The sequence below is a fragment of the Alligator mississippiensis genome, chromosome 1, assembly GCF_030867095.1.
Source record: "Alligator mississippiensis isolate rAllMis1 chromosome 1, rAllMis1, whole genome shotgun sequence".
In the NCBI taxonomy this organism is placed as follows: domain Eukaryota; kingdom Metazoa; phylum Chordata; order Crocodylia; family Alligatoridae; genus Alligator; species Alligator mississippiensis.
The window spans coordinates 31,926,539-31,948,097 of record NC_081824.1 but is presented as its reverse complement, the minus strand read 5'-3'; the positions used below and the strand labels follow the sequence as shown (position 1 = coordinate 31,948,097).

The window sequence follows — 21,559 nt, the reverse complement described above, 5'->3', positions numbered from 1 at the left end:
CTTATCTCCAAACCCTCCTTTTTATCCTTTTTTTGTTGGCACTTTTTAAATCAACAAGCTCCCTTGTGCTATTTGTACAAAAAAACCTATCTTTCTAGTCAGTCCTTACTCAACTGCGCCCCCTCATCATATGGCCTCCCTTACATGGTGCCACAACACCTCTTTCTCAGTTGTGAACTGGTTCCCAATCAGTGACATTTGGTAATGGTTCAGTTCTTGCATGTGTCCCAAAAACATTAAAATTTCTTTTCATCTTGCCAAACTAAATAAAGACGGGTGAAGCAAACAATACTATAAACAAAACCATTATTGTATAAACACACAGAGTGAAAGGATCTAATATTTAAATCAAATTCAAAATTAAGGAAGTACAATTCTTTTAAAGTACCAAAACTTTGCAGGTTGACTCACTACTGCAGAAAGCCTTGAAGACTAACAAATAACCAAGATTTTAAACCTGATTAGATATCATTTTTGCGCGCGCGCGCGTGCGCGCACACACACACAAACACTCCTGCACAAGCCATCATGCCGGACTCAGAGGGTGTTTGGCCCCTGCCCTGGCTAGGACCTGGGCAGAGCAAGCAGCTGGTTGCACCAGGCTCCTCGCTGCTATCAGCCCTGCTCCTCCAACCCCACTCCCAACACAGCCTTACTGGCACAGCCCACAGTTCCTACAGCAGCTACTGTATGTGTACACAAGGCCTCCTGCCCCAAATTTCCTTACTTCCACCCTGGATTATTATTTTTTAATGTAAATTTCAATGATTACCGATGGAAATATTTTTCTATCAGTCTGCGAGTGTCAGGTGGAATCTGTGTCTATTGATAAAAATCAAATCCTGCCAAGCCTACATATAATAAATCCCTATATTTTACAGAATATCTGCCTAAATTTACAAGAAAACTTACCTTCCAGTTTTTTGAGCAGGAAAGATTTCCCACTTCCCCACTGTGCATAGAGTCCTACACAAATGGGTGGTTGCATGGTTGGTTCACTAAGAATATCAGCCAACGCACTACTGTAGAGATCATAACCCAACATGTCACCATCAGATTCAGTAGGAGATAAGTGTCCTGTAACAAAATATGGCATTACAGAATATTTTTCTCATACTGTACATTACATAGAGTTATATGTAACGACAAATTCACTTGTAAACTGAAAAATAATTCAGTGAAAATTACTGAATAAAAATCATTAATACAGTCTTGCTTGATGGGATTTCAAACTATAAATGTATATGTTATACATGAAAAACATGGGAGATAGCTCATCAGTCACATAACTGTCAATTCACTACAACTCCAATTCATTATAATTGGCTTCAATATCTCAAAAGTCACAGTAAATTAAAGCATATTTATTCTTCACAAGACTGGAACTAAATATAGCCAAACCCAAATGCAAAGGAATTATAAAAGATTAACCTCTTAGACACCCCCCCCCCCCCCCACAAGCTGTTCTACCTGCATTAGGACTTGGATTAATGGAAATGCCATCCCCACATTTTTAAACTACCCTCAAACCTAAACATAAAATGGGAGAAAAGGAAACAGTCCTAGAAGATTCTTCACACACCTTATTCATTTCCTAAAACAGATTATGCAGTGCAACTTAATTTCTCATTTACTATTTAGTTTCAGTTATGTTAACTTTTTCTGTTTCTGTATCTGATCAAGTCACTTTGAACAGCAGGTTGTTATTTCTAAGAAAAAGGAAAGATAAATGCTGGCGCTTACTGGCTCCAAATATCTGAGTTAAAATGCTTTTCTGGTGGCTACAGTCAATATTGTAAGGTGTCTCCCCAGCTTTGTTGGGCCTGTAAAGCAGTCTGCCATCTTTGGGATTTCTTAAAAGGAGTTCTGCAAGTTTACGGCTCCTTCCCCGAATGGCAATATGAAGCGGAGTATCTCCTTTCTGGAATTAAATCAAGTTTAAAAAATGTTGAATGTAATACATTCCAAAATATTGTGTAGCTCACTTAAACAAAATAAGTTTTTAAAAAATCTTAACGAGTTCCTTTTTCTATATGCCCCACAACTAATCAAAAAAGCAAACAAGCAGGCAAGGCAGAAGGGTTATTTTTAATGGCATTTTTCTATCTTATAGAATGTATATCTTAATTTTGAGCTTTGTGAAACCAGAACCTCTCTATCAGTGACTTCAGACCCTTTAAAAACAAGTCTAGTCTCTTCCTCTGAGGAAAGATTTACAGAAGAACATTGAAGTAGCTTTGTGAATTGTTTAAGGGCAGCCTTTGCCAAGCACAAGGAAAAGCATGGGGGAAAAGAAAAAAGGTTCTAGTTCACATATTTAACATTAGTGGACAGTGAAAGCTGACATCATGGGCTGACTGAGATTCTTACTTCCACCTACAGTGGAAGTTAATTCATGAAAGGTCCTGGGTGTGAAGACAAGTGCCTTGGTGCCATAGAGCAGGAGTGTCCAGTCATTTGGCTCCAAGGGCTTCTTGCAGGCTGGTTGAACTACCACCAGTGAGTGGCTGCTAGGCCAACACACTGGTGCAGCTCCAGAACCCAAGGGCTAAATGTGACCACTGCTCTCCCCACACTTCTCTTTTGCTACCAATATTAGTTGCTGATGGCGACAAAAGAGCCCAAATTCCATGGTGGCATGGGAAGCAAGCAGCACTAGAGCTGTGTCAATGAAGTAGCTCTGGCAGCCACACCAGCAAGCCCCATGAGCTGCAATTTAGCAAATTTAACTAGCTGCACAACTCTGCCACAGAAAAAGAAGAGTAAGCAGAAGGGTACAAGGAGAAAAACGACACACAGAACCAACCAACTAGGAAGATGATCTTCACTGCAATGCTCTGAATGATGAGTGCTGGTCAACTCTGGATTTGTCAAGGCCAAAGAAGAGTATGTAGCAGTAACTGAAACAAGGCATTCTTAAGAGCCTGGACAAGAGTTTGAGCTATGCATATAACTGGGAAAGGCCATCTCTAAAAAATTCTAACAAGAAAGCAGATGGAAGATTTAAACAAAGCCTGAATGTAACAGGATTCTGTCTGAAGTGGGGTGGGAACATTAAGAACTTTATTTTAACTATGTTTCACTTAAGGTAACAAAAAAGGCATCCATAGAGAAACTGAAGAGACAAACTAAGATTAGTTTGGGCAGAAGAACTTGGACTGGCTATGAGTCATCAGAATAAAGAAAAAATTATGGATGAGATTACTCAGAGGAAGAAAAAACAACCAAAAAACAGAACCAGAGAAAGTTGGAGGGAGATGAAGAAGAGATATAGAAGAACATACAAAAGGACCAATTAGGTAAGAGAGGAGAACAAAAGTCACAGAAGCCAAAGGAGGACAAGATTTCACAAAGAATCAGCTGATTGGAACAAAAGCAGCTGGCAAATCAAGAAGGATGGTGAGAGAAAACTTCTTTTGAAACGTGGCTAGGAAAACATCAATGCGGACTGCATGCCAAGATGTATACAACATGGATTTGAGAGTATTGAGGATGGAGCTGAAAAAGTGACTCCAGATATTAATTACAGACAGCACATTCAATGAGCCTAGAAAGGAAAAGTGAAAAAAAGACAGTAGTTAGAGGGGCAAGTGTGTTCCATTTCCCACCTCCTCCCCAAGACATGAGATACTACAGCATGTCTGTATTGTGAGGGGAAGGACAAGAGAAAAGCAAGAGGTCAAAATGAGGAGTAAAAGTGTGGGTGATCTGGCTGCACAAAGCACTGATAATTCACTTCCACATTTATGAAAAAACTATGAATATAGTACTAGAGTGTACCATCCTTCATCTTGGACAACCAGAATGTATTAATTTCAATGTATATTAATTTCAGAAGTCTGAAGCATTACAAGTAAAAAAGAAACCTAAAGCCTTGAAAATTACTAACAGCACGAGACTGTAGAACAGACCTAAGGGACCTCTAACCAACTGGATCCCAGCAGAAGCAGGAAATTTGTTAATATATGACCATGTCAGGGAAACTGACCATGTCCCACCCCAAACACAAAAGGTAAAAAAAAAAAACATATAGCCATACTAATCTACATTCCAGGCCTAATAATCAACTTTATCCTGAGCAGCTGAACAAGACTGCTCATGTGCAGGGGGACTGGACCAATGTTCTGTAAGGTCCTTTCCAGCCCTTAACAACTAAGAAACTAAAACATCCCAACCAGGCAGCTGAGAAATTCTCAGTACCAAAGAGCACTAAGTGTATCCCACCTAATATTCCATCTTTAACCCTTCAGAGGACAGTGAAATAGCAGCCGAAGTATGTACCCAAGGGCAGAAAAAATGTCTTCCCTATAGATGGGATATAGATACAGGGAATTTGGTAAGAAAAAATAAAGTTAAATATCAAACTTTCTTTACCTTGTCTATAGCAGAAACCTTAGCTCCTTTATCCAGCAAAAGCTCTACTATTTCAATATTTCTCATCTTTGTTGCCTTTATAAGTGGTGTTTCTCCATCCTAAAAAGTTGGGGGGAGGGGAAGATGAAGAAAACCCAAAAAGAATCTTTTATACCATATGTCATAAAATATAAAAAACATTATATGCCATCCCCAGACAGATCATAACTTATACTACTTTAGTTAATTCTTTTATTGCTAAAAGGGGGCACTTTTATAGGAAGTGCCACTACATAAAATTATGGCTTCAGTATTTCTTCTGACATTCACAATTCAGAAACAAACTGATTTAATGTATTCATTATAAAAAATCCTTTCCACAAGCACTACGAAAAAAGCATCATTTTGCATTTTACAATGTAGCAAGTATACTAGATATTGTGGGATAAAGCTAAACCATTGCTATGTAGGCATGGTATGAATGAATAGTGTACAATACCATTTATTCTTCTGGCTATCAGTTAAAATTCAGGGATTGGTACTCTCTCTTTACTTCCCACCACAGTCCCTGCCAGGACCCTTCCTTCAGTAGTCCTGGCAATCTCCAGTGAGAGAGGGAAGGGAGACATAGTTACTCAGAGACAGATACCCTGCTGAGTTGTTCTTGCTCAGCAGTGTGGTGTCTACCAGCAAAGGCATGATTATACAAGCATACATATGTACTACATATACATGCTATGATCATTTAGCATAGAAAGACAAAGCTGAAATTAACTAATGAAACAGAACATATTGTCTCTATTTTTAACAGAATATGAAACGTGGCATTATAGTATTAAACCCACTCAGAAGAAATGGGAAAACAGACTTGGAATAATAAAACTTGATATATCTATGGTTACAATTCTAACTATTTACCTTTGTGCATATTTCTGTATCAGGATTGCACTGCAAGATATCTCTCACCATTGTGGCATTTCCTTTTTCAACTGCCCAATATAAAGCAGTTTTATTATCCTTTAAAACAAATGTGATGCAATATATTAGATTTTAACAGCACTTCTTATCTCACAGAATCCACAAATTGTACATAGGATGATGTCAATTTATAAATCCGACAGTAAAATAACACCACAGTTAAAAAAAGGAAGAAAGGGGACTACCACTCCTCAGTGAACCCTCCACTGGCTTTGGGAAGTGGAATATAATGACCTACCTCTGAATCTGGCTAGAGGAATTGCTAACAGAAGTTGAAAAGTTAAATCAATGAAGTGTTTCTTTCTAAATCTGCAGACAGATTACTCCTGTACATTATTAAGTCTTCGTTATCCTAAAAGCTACAGCGCAGTGAGAACTGACCTTCTTAGTGAGTTTGCACTAGCAATAAATTAGCTGACTAAAATGAGGTCAATTTTGCCCCACAGTTCCGAGATCCACAGTGGTCATTCAAGACAGAGCCTCCCACCCACCCCACGTCCAAAATGAGAGACCTGGGTAAGGAGTCAGACCAGCAAGGACACAGATCTTCTCCTCTCCTCTTTCCCATTTATGAGAGCAGCCAGCCAGCTGAGTTGGATGAACAAATTAAGAGAGTATTTCTTCTCCCTTCCAGGAACATGAGGATGTTGAAGGGCTCCAAATTTATCAGACCAGAAGCTGATTTGAAGGACAGAACCACAGAGCAGGATTCCAGTGACAAGGCACCAGCTGGAAACACAAAAGTCTTTGGGCGCCTATACATATGCTCTAATGTGTTCCAATGAAAACGTGTTGTAGCAGACTTGATTAATCGCGACTGGCACTGCAGCAATGCTAGAGTGATGTGTATACGCCCTTGAGGGTTTAAAAATGACTGCTAGGGCTCTTTAACTAAAGCTCATCAAATGAGCTTTAATTAAAGCATCTCACAGCCATTTTTAAAACACAAGGGGGGTTAATACACATGATGCTGCAGTGTTTTAATTAGAGCAGCTCTCCAGGAATCAATCGAATTGAAACGCCCGACCCACCCCCGAGCACATGTATAGGTACTCTTTTTTCCCAAGCAGTAGTGACAGCCTGATTTTTCACTTGGCCACAGCATTGAGGTACTACACTTTTTTCAGCTGTCCAGTGTTCTAATAAGTCATTTGTATTGTAAACCATGTGTGCTCTACACTGGGGGGCACTGTCTTTGGTTCAATGAATAGAAGAAAAAAAAAATGATGTGATAAGAGAAGCAGTACAGCTTGGGAGAGAGGTTTCAGTATAACAAGAAAGGAGAAATAAAACATAAGAAAAAATAATATACAAAGAGAGGGGGAAAAAAGAAGGGATGGAAACTTAATTGATAATACTAGAAAACAAAAGAAAAAGAAGATATGAGAACAGTAAAACAGATGTAGTAAGCAGGATTAGTCAAACAGTATTGACAAAATACATTACTTAATTTTTGTCAATATAGATTACATTTATTCAATGGTACATATTAGTCAATATTGATGAAATACATCACATATATTCAAAAATATTTTCTGCTATACAAGCTTATCAGTTAAATAAAAGTGAGTTGCTAATACAATTATAAATAGTAAATTATAAGTTTTATTCCTTCAGAATTGCAAGGGCAGTAGCAAAGTTTTTCCATACTTGTTAGTAAATTGGATTACAGAATTTAGGTAAAACTTTCTAGCCCTATTTTTCAGGGCCCAGTATAGCTGTTTAGTATTGTGACCTTCACATATCATTTAAAGGCCCATGATAATGTTAAAACTTTTATAATTACCTGGCCTCTGATGTCTATGTCAGCATATTTATGGAGCAGGGCCCTCACAATTTCAACATGACCGCCTCTAACAGCACCAATCAGCACAGTGTCTCCACTCTGGAAGTAAAATATATAAATGCATAGAAGCTAGGAGTTAATTTTCACTTATTAAAATTAAAACCATCATCTACTTATATACCATGCTGTTTGTGTTTGTATGTATACACAAATATACATATAAATATATACACACACACATTTGGTTACTATATATATTAAAAGCAATATATTTAAAAGATCCCTCCACCCCTCTCCCCCCTCTCATACACACACACACACACAAAAAATGTCTTTGGGCGCCTATATCTATATAGATATAGATAGTAACCAGTAAACAAATAGCGTATGTGTAGCATTATGAACAGTTTACTCCAGTTCACTGTCATCACTTTATTTTGGTGATGTGGTAAACAAAGCAGTTTGCATCCATTTTTCCCCAACTGTATCTACAGAGAAGAGGTCATTTAAAATGAAGCAAATATGTGGGAAAAGATGTAAGCAAAAATGTAGGCTAAGAGTACAACTTAAAAGGACTACATCCAACAAAATGTATGCAACCACAGAAAGAACCAAGCAAAAATAAATATGCAAAAACTGAAATAGTAGAGCCAGCTGTGCAGAACAAATCTATTAATGGTATTTTCTATGAATGGTTCAAAAGGTTAATAAAGCTCTCTCATTGCAGATTAGTGTTTTCTTTCCTTTTAATAAGTAACGCCCACACAGGGCTGATTCTGATTTCAGTTATTCCAACTAAATCAGGATTACTTCTATAAGCAGGTAAAGGTGCAACGGGATCTAACACTAGATCCACACAATCATGCCTCCTGCCATGAGCTGCAATTGTGGGATTGCACATTAGATCCCATCACACCTTATTGCCAGTGCCAGAGCGAGCCTGGGATCACAATCTTAGGCTCCCCCTGCATCGGCTCCCACAGCTGACGGGGAATACTGCCCCCACTGAGAGCGTTCTCAGCCGCAAGACTTATACTGAGCACTATGGGGTTCGCAGCAGAGGCAACAGGGAAAATAGCCCAACAGTTGCATTCCCTGTGCCACAAGCCCCACACCAACAATGCTTGCAGAGGTGGCACTCTCTCCACTGCAAGATCTGCAGCTGACAAGGCTCATAGTGAGGACAACGCCAGGAATGCTGCTGCCATTGCAAGCCTTGTCAGCTGTGGGACTAGCAGTGGCTGCAGCATGGAATGAAGAGCACTTGTTGGGATTGGGGAATAGATCCAAATCCTGCCATCATGATCCTGGGATCCCTCTGCACTGAAAGGTCAGGTACCTGAAAATCGGTGATCATCAGCTGGCTCCGAGAACCCAGTAGCCAGTTTGAGCCCCCATGTGGTCCCTGGAGCTGGCCAATAATAAGCTGATGGTCAGCAGATCTGAACCTATCCAGGGCTTGAGCCTTGGGGCTGTCCATGCTAGCTGATGTTCAGCTGATCAGGATGGTCCTCAGGCTCAAAACCCGAACTCTCTTGGTATGCCATCAGCTGGCAGGGACTGCCTAAGGCTCAAGCCTGGAGCAGTCCCTGCCAGCCAACAATCAGCTGATTAGGACCGCTCTAGGGTGGTCTCAGCCATGTTTGATTTAATGCACGACAGAAACCAGCTATAAAATTATTATATAAAATATGCTACTGTATGCATTTTGTCCAGTAACTTTGTAGCTGGTTTCCTGTTTTATTGCACCATTAACTCCTAGAACAAGTGGCCAGTTTACACTTTGAGATATAATTAACTGTTTAATCACATCGTAAATATAATATCTGCCAGGGGCCAATGGGCACAGAGAAAATAAATGTGATCAATAAAGTAAAAGTTAAATTAATCACTTGTTTAAGGCAAAGAAGGGTCTGCATTTCACCAAGTTTCCCCTCATAGAAGAAAGTCTAGACTTAAGTGTAAGGATTTAATGAACAGTTGTAAGTATTTAAATAAGAAGTACTCATGTTTGCTATGCACAATTTTAAAATCCCCCTCCATGTGGTAACCTGGCTTAACCTGCCAGCACTGAAGATATATTAAAACAATACTGTACCTTGTTGGGGACTTCCTTTTTGTGGGAGGATACTGCCAGTGACTAGACTAATCAAGAGTCTAATAACTTAAGAAATCATTTTTTTAATGTAACTGTATCCGACAAACAGGGAAAACCAATCTGAAGGTTTAAGAAATCAATTTATGTTGTACCCCCAAAAGTTAGGCATTTATCAGTGAGCAGAATAACTGATATTTTAGTATTTAACAAAAAACACCTTAATTTTTAATAGAACAAGTTAATCTTTAACTCATCTTGTCAAGCTCCAAGACATCCCAACTTATAAACAGGATTCTGGTTACTATTTTTTTTATTGGAGTTTTTCTAGCTAAATTCCAACATGACTTAATCTTCGGCTACAACAAGAACCACTAGAAAAGTGGATTGGTAGCAAGACAACTTCCCTGTTGTAAGTTACTCATAATCTTTGCCTGAACTTCAGATTGATTCCAAGCATCTTGACTGAGCTGCATGTTGGAATGATTTTACAGGCTTCTTAACTGTTTCTCTGCCATTTACAGTAACTGGAGGTTGCATCTACTTTGATTGCTTAGTTTGAGCCTTGAGTTCACAAGTCACCCAGCATGGCAGTTAAATTAGGCCTTATCTGCATTCAAGAGCATTATATATAAACTAGCCAACTGCCCATCAAGAATGATCGGGGGCAGGGACAGAGTACTGCCACCCACAACCCACGTCACCACCTCCTGGGGGGGCAAAGCTTGCCCACCTGTGCCCTCCCTCCCCCTCTGCTATCACCCCTGGGGAACTCCGTTCTCATCAGTGCAGAGACAGAAAAGGATTTTGGAATCATTATCGATGCCAAAACGCACATGGGCCGGCAGTGTGGGGACGCGGTCAGGAAGGCCAACCACACCTTGTCATGCATCCACAGATGCATTTCAAGCAGGTCCAAGGATGTGATCTTCCCCCTCTACACGACACTGGTCAGGCCGCAGTTGGAGTACTGCATCCAGTTCTGGGCGCCGCACTTCAGGAGGGATGCGGACAACATGGAGAGGGTCCAGAGGAGGGCCACTCGCATGATCAAGGTTGCAGCAGGGCAGGCCCTACGAGGAGAGGCTATGGGACCTGAACCTGTTCAGCCTCCACAAGAGAAGGCAGAGGGGGGATCTAGTGGCCATTTACAAACTAGTCAGGGGGACCAGCAGGCACTGGGGGAGTCCCTGTTCTCCCGAGCACTACCAGGAGTGACTAGAAATAATGGTCACAAGCTGGCAGAGGGTAGATTCAGACTAGAAATCGGGAGGCACTACTTCACTGTCGGGGCTGCTAGGATCTGGAACCAACTTCCAAGAGAAGTGGTGTTGGCTCCTACCCTGGGGATCTTTAAGAGGAGGGTAGATGAAAACTTTGCCGGGGTCATTTGATCCCAGTACTCTTTCCTGCCACGGCAGGGGGTCGGACTTGATGATCTGCTCAGGTCCCTTCCGACCCTACCAATTATGAAACTATGTACTCATTTTACCAACACCCTTTTATATGTAGCCCATGTACTTTGTTCCAGAGCTAGAAAACCATGCTTATGGATAAGATTTATTTCCAACCTTTACAGCTTGTGAGGTATCAGCTGCCAAATTTCTATCACTATCAAAAATGAGAAAAGGCTAGCCAGCATTCCAGAGAGTGGTGGTAGAAACAACTTAGAAGCTACTATAATGCTTTCAGGACCAGTATCTTTTCCCCCAAGGTACTTGCCCTGAAAACTGATCAGGGTTTTTTTGTGTTTTGTTCTGTTTTTTTGGAAGGGGGGGGTGAGGAGGGGGGAGGGTGTATTAATCTGCTTTTAAATCAAAAGGCCAAAAAAAAAAAAAGACATTTTAGATGCAGAAAGGAGAGAAGAAAAGTGACTGATCTGGACACAGAACTTATTTCAATAACATCAAGGACAGAAGGGATCATTGCAAGGTCAATTTGACCTGTGTAACAAATATACAACTTATACAATAATTACTGCAATTAATATTTCAAATCTAAATAGATGTAAAGTTATACGCTCAAATACACATTTGTAATAGCTATCGCTTATGCTCTGTATTTTCAAACTTCTGTCAAAAGTATTAACAAATTTGCATAGTTGTTAAATACTGTCCTCTTGTCACTGATATGAAGAGAGACACAAATATAAGTGAATTAGCAACAGGACTAGAATTAGTACTCAGGGAATAATAAAATATAGAATAAAAATCAAACAAAATATCAGCTCCTTGGCAACCTTCTGTAATCTTATACAATGCCAGAAGGATCTTCTTTGGCTTTGTTTTTTCTTACAGCATGCTGGGAAACAAAAAAAATGAATTTATTTAAAAATCAAACAGATCTATCACCTGGGACAAAAAACTAAAAACAAGGAAAAATATATTATATGTGAATTTATACACACTGGTGTACACTACATGGTAATTCAGAGTCAGAACACATCATGCACACATCTAGCATCATAGCTACCAGTGAAGCACATACTAACCCTGTCAGGAATGTTCACATAAGTTCCAGCATCAAGGAGATCCTGCACAATTTCTGTGTGACCCTCCTTCGATGCAATCATCAAAGCTGTATTTCCATCTTTATCGGTTAAATTCACATTTGGGTTCCTCTTCAGAATTTCCTTTACGGAGTCAGTGTAACCACCTTTTACTGCTACAATAAGTGCAGTCATAGAGTTCTAGAAAAAAAAAAAAGGGACAGACAGACCAAAATTACTATACACTAGGGAGAAAATTAGCTTTTTTTGTTGTCGTCAATAGTTCACTTGCTTTAATTTTTACAATAGAAACTGCAGTCAGTTTATGTTGTAAACAACATAGGCACAATTTAAGATGGAAAAAATAGTTACTTACAGCCCCTTCTTGGTCAACATCAGCTCCCATCTGCAACAGGTACTTTACACATTCCAAATGACCCTTCCTTGCAGCCCAAATCAATGGTGTGGTTCCATACTGCAAACAAAAATTAACTAATTAAAATTAAGCTAATTAACATTAACTATCAACTGTTTCAAAGAAGTTAATATATGCAAGCTAGGTATTTTGGACCATCTTGTATTTTATCACTGTTGTTTCCCTCTGACCATTTTTCCCCCCCTCTTTCCCCCTGCTCTCTCCCCTCTTCCACTTTACCTTTTGTCTTGTTTATCTCTCTACTCATTTACATTTTCACAGACATCCTACCACACCTTTAGCTTCTCTCAGTCCTTGAAGTCCCAGACCAGCAGAGAATCCCTAAGCCTGATAAATGGTGACTGCACCCAAAAGCTTGCTATGAACTTTTTTCCCCCAACTACTCAGTTGGTCTAATAAAAGATACCACATCTAACCAAAGAACCTTGCCTGTCTGAATCTCAATTACTCACCTTTGGCTCTCCCCCCACCTCATTTTTACTCCCTCCCTTCCCTACTCTACCTTTTATTTTCCTAATTTCCACCTATTTACATTCTCACTGACATCCATCCTGTCACAATTTTAGCTTCTTTCGTTCCTTGGAGTCTCATAACACCAGGGACCTCCTATGCCTGAAGAAGGGTGATTGCGCCCGAAAGCATGTAAAGAATATTTTTCCAGCTACTCAGTTGGTCTAATAAAAGATATCACCATCTACCCAAAGAACCAGCTAAGCAAATACATTTTTAGTGCATAGAGTACCTAGTACATGTAGCAACAGTCATGATAATACACAGCATAGATCAGTAAACCATCATCTCTTCCCAATGCTACTGGTAAGTGGGCTAACTAGATTAAAGCTGATACATGCAGGTTTACCCCACGTATAATCACACCTTATCTTGAACAAAAGCCATATTCTAACACTAGTTTAGCACGTTACCTACTGACTCAGATGAGAGACAGCAAGCAACCAAGTGAGGCTCATCTAAGCACAAATGTTTAACAGTCCTTATGCTCATTCAAAATGTTGGGCCCTCTTTGAGACTGCCAATGGGGTGTTCACATGAGACAGGAACTGAACCAAATACACAACAACCTTTCTGTATCCTCCCCAAACCGCCATCAGCTGGTAATAATATTTGACTGTGATGGTACATCCACACCAACATGTCTCCAGTGATCCCAACAAAGCATGACCTCGACTATCCACTCCTACTTACATGTACCAAGCCCTGAAATGCAGCAGAAAGGCCACTCCATGCCAATCCCCCTCCTGCTTTTAAGCATGCCAGAGAGAGCTCTTGAATGCTGTTACAAGGGGCACAACCAAAGCAGTTTCACAGCTGCATTTCTGGATTTGGCACATCCAAGCAGATCCTCCCCTCAGAGTGCCCAGGATACAGCACAGTAATACCATGAACAACCTGTTCTGAATACAAACAGTTCAAATAAATATGAAAAAATTTCAAGTTATTTTATTTACCATCAATACATTACAAGTAACTGTAGTTGGCAACCAGGGTTTTTGGGTTTTTTTGGTAAACTAAGAAAACTTATCCATGTTTTCACACAAGACCTTTGTCACTTTATAAACCTGGTGTTCAGCGATCTGTGACAGGTACCTGTTAGTTAGAGAACATTAAGGTAAAGAACTGCTGAAAATATAGCTTTCACCCAATTGTCTGGTATATGATTTGTAAAGCCACAAGACCCTAAATTGAGAAAAGCAACTAAACATTCAACTTTCCATCATGTGAACAGTACAACTGACTTCAAGAAGACTATACTAATACTAAAAATGAAATGTGCTTACGGGCTTTAATGGATCAGAAATTAAATGGTTTCCAACTCACCTATGTGAGAAATCACCTCTTTTCTCAAGGAACATTTGTAAGCTTAACATAACAGGAACCATAAATTGTCACCTTGCTTTACAAAGACTTTTTGAGAAATACTTGACAAGATAAGTTCCCCTCCTACTCTTAGAGTGAAGAATATAAATGTCAGGGAATGCTTCAATAGGCATCTATTTTATCAGTCCTTTCAAGAAGTCTGTTAAGTAGTATGGCTTGCACAGGGAGAAAAAAATATTTTCAGCTTACATGGGAGAAGCATGTTGTAAAAAGTAGCTAGCCCTCCTTGTTGATTGTTATTGAATCATTTACATTATGTTGTGCCCCACTCTGTCTCTAAATAACTCAAGCCTTTCAAAGAGCTGGATAATCCATCCATTTAAGTTATTTCACAATGTTATCTTTATTCGCTATTTAGACATTTCTCTTTAGTGATAAAAGCAATAAAATGGAAATAGCTTAATTCCCTCTCCTGTCAGCAGCACATGAACATATACAAATCTGAATTATTTTGGGAGATGCAGAGAAGATCAGATTGAACATTATGCTCATTTATTTAATCAGAGGGTGTGTTTTCATATCATCTCACAAGGCATTTGTTTTGGTACAGTGATCAACTAATCTATTACAGAGCTAGACTTCACAAGATAAAACAGCCACATTTAAAATGCTTACGATTTTAACTCCTTTTATTATAATCATAGATTTCTGTATGCTGGATTTATATGTCAAGGCATTTTATGTTGTACCACTCCTGAACAATTTAAGATATCTATAGAGAATGCTTTAGGTAATCAATGTTCATCACCACATTAAACATTATCTTTAGTACATTACCAACCATGAACGGCATAATATGAAACAAGAAAATATACAAAGGCTCCTTCATCTATGGCAGACTGATTTTAACCTCATAGGGAAAAAAAAAATTATTTCAAACTAAAAACTTATCCTAAAATATAACCAGAATATATTTTAATGAATTATGAAACCCTTGAATAAATTATATTTTACCAGAAATCAATTCTGGATATTGTATTCCAAATATTTTCCTAAACCCTTGGTACTCAAAAAAAAACCCCACACCTAACATATTAAATTAATATACTAACTAAATAAGCATATCTTACTTTGTCAGAGCAGTTCACTTTAGCCCCATGTTGCAGTAAGAGTCGTACTATATCTGAGTGACCTCGTCCTGCTGCCCAAATGACAGGATAAACACTGTATTGCTTATATGAAAAAAATACAAAAAAAGCAAGCCATGTGAAATGAAAACATTAATTGATAACTCTACTTTTTATCTGCATATTAAGAAAATATCTGTCAAAATATTTCAGACTTGAGAAAACACGAAAGGAAAAGGGCACAAAATTAAACGTACCGGCTATATTTCAATAACTGTCAACAATGCAATAGCTTAACAGGTGTTGGGAAGTTATTTGGTCACAACTAACCTTTACAAACATTTAAATGGTCACATTAGGATACTGCACTATTAATTTGGACTCAGTTGTAATACAGAAGAGCAACCAAAAAAAAACAAACCACCCAACCAACCAAAAAAAACCCACCCAACAAACATATTAATGGATTTATTTAAGATTCTTGGTGACTACAATTCCATAATAATACCTACACATACAGAAGACAAAACAGATCTCAAGTAGGTAACATTGTAATTATTCTTCAACTATGTGCATGTGCCATACAATTACATAACCCAGACAATTTGATAATTATTTTTTCTATAAAACAAGAGATTAATTGAATAAACATTTACATAATACATTACAGATGAAGTACTTAAAATTCAATTAATTAAATTAATTAATTAATTAACAAACTTCCACATGGCTTACTACACACAATAATTACTGAAACATTCTTAACATCTTCCTGGTGATGATAACCTTATCAAAGATCTATAAAGATCAATGGATTTAATTAAAAATAGTGACTGACATATTCTTAAAAACAGCCACTTTATTCCTACAAGATTCAGTGTATAAGACTCATTTTCTAGCAAAATACTACTGTATAATTCAAGTTTTTGTGCATCCCACCACTTTTCCCAGATTAGGCCTTACCAGCCCCGTGATGTTTGGATTTGATCCCTTCTCAAGAAGAAGCTCAGCTACTTCAGTACGACCTTTATAGGATGCCCACATTAAAGCTGTCCATCCTCCCTGGAGAATACAGTACAGAAAAACAGTAAACACTGGAAAAATATTATTTATTTAAATTCATACCTATTAATTTCCTTTAATTGTATAACTGTACTGGGACTAACAAACAGTAGCGATCTATGATCCTGTCTTGTGATCTTAATAATCAAATATGTAAAGCTAGCCAAAGTTTTGCTGCAGAGTGCAAAGAGAAAAAAAATTCTCCTAAATTGTTTTATGAAATTTGCAAACAAAAATTCAGATCTCAAACAAATGGAGCACCTTATTTAACTGAAGGATTAAACATTTCCATTATGGATCACAAAAGTAGGGGAAACCACTACGTATTTTACAGTTGGCTCGCTAAAAAAAAAGTCACTGTGAAACTACTGATAAAGTCAAATGAACTGCTGTAAAACCCTAAACAGATTTCAGCAGTGTGTTTGTGCCCTGGATGCGTACAGTTCTGTAAGGAAAAAAAATACAGCTGTTACAGTCCAGAGCATTTACATTAGCAACAAAAAAGTAATTTTTACTGTAACTACCACTCCTAGCAAAATCAAAACCTAAAACATACAAACAAGGTAAGTGTTGCTTCTTTAGAGCAGAACTGTAAAAAACGATTAAACAAGATTCTACAGTTTGAAACACTGACCATGCAAAAAATTATCTTCATTGTTTCACACAGTTGAAAGTTAACAAGTCCATACATGCCTCCTATTAAAAAACAACTATTCCACTTTAGAATAAGAAAGACACAAACCATATCCCGGTGCTCCAAATTAACATTACAGTTAAGCAGTTCTGCTACAATATCTACATGTCCTTCCTTGGATGCTGAAATAAGAGCTGTCCAGTTATCCTACAAAAAAGAGTTAAAAGATGTAAAATGTTTGAAATATCCTTAACAGCACTTCCAAAAGACAGTGTGTGAAAGATTTATGTACCAGGTAACTATCCCAGTGCCCAGCTGCCATGCAGTGGTTCACTTAGGACTATGAAGCACCTTTCTTAGTAAAAACCACAAATGAATTAAATATTCAACTCATGACACTTGATCTAAAATTGTCTCTGTTATGTTCAATGTCACACTGTGCCATATTTATAAATGTGAAACTGTTTTTGCAAACAGATGATTTCAACATCCTGATAAATTAACCAAGGGGTTAAAAGATGGCTTAAACTAACATTTACCAAAATTTAACAGACAAAACTAACTAAAATACTTGTTTTTATTACTCTCTCACAAGTTACACTTAGCTTTGCCATAACTGCAGCATGGAAATTATTTCGTTCTGCGTAGTTAAAACCCAACATCTTTCTAATGATAGTTATTTTCTAACCCCTTCATTTCAGTACAGCTTTTACCACTGAAAACATTTTTCACCTTCTTCTGTGCCAGCACTTTTCTAACTCATTTCTCCCTCTTGACTACAATTTTTATTCTCTTTCATCATTTGCTCAAAGGGGTAGCATATCAACTGTTTTCAATTATGGGTCTCAGAAGTTTCTCACAAGGAGAAGAAACCAGAAATACAACTCATCCATCAAATGATTCTTCTCCGGTTCTGAGCTATATTGGAATTCTCCTCCTATATGTGTGCTTGTAACAGCGTAACATTTAATAATCCTGCCCAAGAATGGCCAGATAATGTATTTAACTTGATTTTTAGACAAGGTTTTTCCCATTTAACATGGGAGGGAAAAGCTCCTTGTCTTGGAAGGGATAAGCAGGGGGGCGGGAAGAGGAAGATGGGCGGCAGGGAACAAACTGCCAGCCCCATTACTGGCAGCCCCACCTGACCCACTACCACTGCTTTCCCCACTGCAGTGGCAGGGATGAATTTAAGACTATCCTTAAATAATTAGATTCTATACACGGAAAACTAGAAATACAGTACATAACTGCCTTGGCTCCAGCTCCAATTCCATAATTCATCTACCTCTTCTTTTTTCAGCTTACCTGTTGCAACTCACATCTCCATACCCCCTGAAATCTTATTTCTTCAAAACAAACAGTTGTCGGTCTGTGTAGCTTTTTACATATTTAAAGTAGAATTAATGAGAGGAGTGATGCAGTTAAAGCTAGCTAGTTACCTATTCATTTCAGAATTCAATTCCAAATCTTTCTATTCTTGCTTTTGAAACCCTCTTCTAATCTGTTTCTTTCAATACTCAAGTCCTCTGTTTTAGGGCTGTAAATAACAATTAAGTAGAGGCAACCCCCGCTTAGTGCTCTTAACCGGTTCCTGAAAAACCGAGCGTTAAGCGAAACGAGCATTAAACAAAACCGAAAGTATGCGACTACCCAAGATGGAGACCGCAATTATTTTTAATGACCCAAGATGGCGACCGTGAGCGTTCTAACAAAACTCACTGACTGTTAAGTGAAATCAGGTATCAATTTAAAATAAGCATTATAGCAAAATAGCACTAAACGAAACAGCGTGAAGCAGGGGTTGCCTGTACCTGCTTAAACTCCTCTAATGTTATCAGTTAAACGATTAACCAATAACACACATCTACCAGGAACTGCCCCCCTCCATATTCACTTTTTCTCCAGGCAGCTGCAGTGGACTAGGAAAGCCCTCACCTGCTGCTGCTGGTTATGACTTTATGGGGCTCTGGAGGGGCTCACTGCTGCTCCTTGCAGCAGGCCCCAGCCCCAAGGCAGTTGTGCATCAGTGGCATCAGTGGGCTGGAAAAGACGTTTCTTTGCTTCTGCCACCAGCGTGCAGCTGCCCAGCATTGGCTGCAGATAGCAGCACTGAGCCCCAGCACAGACTATCAAACCACAAGGGGCAGCAGCAGGGTGGGAAAGCCCAGTACCCACTGCTGCTGCTGGCACATGGCTACCTGGTGGATAAAGCAGCAAGCAGCTGCACCAGGGTCTGTGAGGCCCTGTCCTGGCTCATTTCCAGCAGCAGTTGCATGCCTCATGGCAAAGGAACTGCAAGGGGCCCAATACTTTCTTATGGCAGAGCAGCCCTGGCCCTTTCCCCACCATCCATCCCAAGGCATGTGTGCATCTGCCACTGCTAACGAGCTGGGCCAGGCGGCTCCACAGACCCCAGTGCAGCTGCTTGCAGCCTCCCCATTGCAAGGAGCCCAGGCTCAGTGGTAGGTGCTAGGAGCTGCCTAGATCCCAGACTGACCATAACAGGCTGCTGGGAGGCTGCTGTACTGAGGTATGCAGAGACCCAACCTGACTTGTTGCCTATGGCAGGTGCATATGCACCTTGGAGCGGACAGCAGGGAAGGGGTCAGAGCTGCACTGCCACAAAAAGGATTGGGACCCTCATAGCTCCTATACCGCATCTATGCCATACTAGGTAATAGCCCCCCTCCTCGTTCCTCCCTCCCTCCTGCCTGCCTAGGTACTAATCTCCCCTCCACCTCTCCCATCCTCTCTCCTTGCTGCCTGCCCACACCACTTCCCTCCCCCCGCCCCATATTACCAGTTATCAATATATGTGAACAGTTAAACGTTTATAAACGTTTAATCGTTCACATCCCTACTCTGTTTATAAAACATTACTTTGAATCTTTTTGTTTCTTGTTACAGCTAGTAAAAGAGCTCTCTCCTCTGTAACTTCTACCATCTTGAATAAGTTTTTTTCTCTACCTCAACCATTCTCCATCTTTTTCAAGCCATCTTAAGGTATGGATGAGGAGGATATATTAAGATTTCTTTTTTATTCTGATGGCATATCACTCTGTACCCTGTTCTTTCAGTAGGTAAGTAAAGCATTTTGGGATACAGCATGAAAGACATTACCCAATTCAAAATTACACTGGACCAAAAATACATAGACTTTCATGGCAGAATACATTTACAAATAGAAAGTAACCAACAGCTGCTGCAGCTGTATGCTATTACAACTGAGTGTAGAACAAGTAAAGAGAACATGCTTGTGGATCAATTACAGTGGCACACATTTACAATTTTACTTCAGAATTTATACATATCCAAGATGTCTCTGAATTTAAAATGAGCCCCCAATAATTAGATTCTATACATGGAAAATTTATAACATTTCAATAATTTTACATGTAGAAAAATCTAATTATTGGCACCTGCCATTGCCCCGAATGCCCAATCACTTGTGCTACCCTGCTGCCTGCCCCTCTCCCGAGTGTTTACACCCTGTGTTTACACCCTATGCCTACCCCCCCCACCCCCCCCCATTTTGCCTGCCCTATTGCTGCAAGAGCTGCCTGTACCCCAGGTGTACTCACATCCAAGATGAGGGGCTTCTGCCCCTCATGTTAAATGAGGGGAAAAAACCTTGCCTTGGATTCAAGTGAAGATAGACTGACCCAAGCTCAATCACAAAGTCATATAATTTAAGAGGACTGGTGCAGTGCAGACCTATATTATATTTCAGAGTCAGTGTCTCCCAGTACAAAATGTGGGATGAACTTGAAAAATAAAAAATGATGCTAATACTTACAGAGTCTTCCAAGTTGCAGTTAGCTCCCTTCTTAAGCAGCTCTTGGACAATTTCTAAATTGCCCTGCTCGGCAGCCAACATTAATGGAGTCTGACCATTCTGAAACCAAATTATAGTTTTAAGTATACTACTTAGACAACATATATAAAATGCACACGCACACCACCTGAAAAGTTCCAATATCTACAAAGAATGTCAAGCTCAGTTCACATAGTTTTAAGCTTTAAGTATCTGAGTAACACTAATAACATATTCAAACTACTTCTTTACACATGCAAAAAAACTTTAGTGACAAGAAGAAAGGACAACATAACATTCAGTCTTGCCATTCACCAGAACCCAAACCTCAGCGTGCAGGCCAGATGTATTGCTGCTACCCTTTACCCATGCTGCTGTTTGCTATTGCTACCAACTGCCACGAGCAGTGAATCCAGTGGTGAAAGAAGTGGCAGCTGCAATAAGGTGGGGGGGAAGAGCAGGGAAGACTGGGATGGGAGCACACAGTAGGATCTGATGGGTCTACTGCAGTCACTTTGCTTGTGGATCTTCAGGAACGTGTAAAATGTTCTTGGGAGGGGAGAGCAGGGGATTAGTACAAACAGTTTTCCTGAGGCTGGTATTAAAAGGATTTGATGATGTTTTCAATTGAAGAACAAATATTGCTGAGGGGTCCTCTGCAAGTTTTTTTCATTAACATTGCTGTCAGAGTTGTCTATTAGCCTCACTGGTCATAGTTAGGGATCTACCCAAATTCAGGAGGCAGGCAGCCAATTTCACAGGCAGACTGCTGGGCTGGCCAGCATTTTCACAGGCTTGTTGCGGCAGACCTCCCCCCACACCACCAACTGATTATGGGGGTCTAGCGGCCCTGCCCCTTGCCGCTGATTGGCTGAGAGGGCTGTCCATCATGCAGTCCCTCACTGATTGAGTTCCCCCACTGAGGATCCACCATTTTAATTTCAGTA

At 39.5% G+C, this 21,559-nt stretch overlaps 1 protein-coding gene across 3 annotated transcripts in view; it reads right to left on the bottom strand.

The window, feature by feature from the left end:
- The window catches only part of KIDINS220 (kinase D interacting substrate 220), a 128,214-nt gene that overhangs the window by 83,475 nt on the left and 23,180 nt on the right, over positions 1–21,559 (bottom strand). For all 3 annotated transcript variants that reach the window (XM_014597319.3, XM_019492695.2, XM_059729785.1), the window contains exons 3-13: positions 20,595–20,693; positions 16,904–17,002; positions 16,063–16,161; positions 15,103–15,204; positions 12,077–12,175; positions 11,704–11,901; positions 7,118–7,216; positions 5,272–5,370; positions 4,375–4,473; positions 1,744–1,921; positions 913–1,077 (exon numbers count right to left, since the gene is read on the bottom strand). In XM_014597319.3, the coding sequence (XP_014452805.1) occupies positions 913–1,077; positions 1,744–1,921; positions 4,375–4,473; positions 5,272–5,370; positions 7,118–7,216; positions 11,704–11,901; positions 12,077–12,175; positions 15,103–15,204; positions 16,063–16,161; positions 16,904–17,002; positions 20,595–20,693 (1,336 nt within the window). The remainder of the gene's footprint in view (positions 1–912; positions 1,078–1,743; positions 1,922–4,374; positions 4,474–5,271; positions 5,371–7,117; positions 7,217–11,703; positions 11,902–12,076; positions 12,176–15,102; positions 15,205–16,062; positions 16,162–16,903; positions 17,003–20,594; positions 20,694–21,559) is intronic.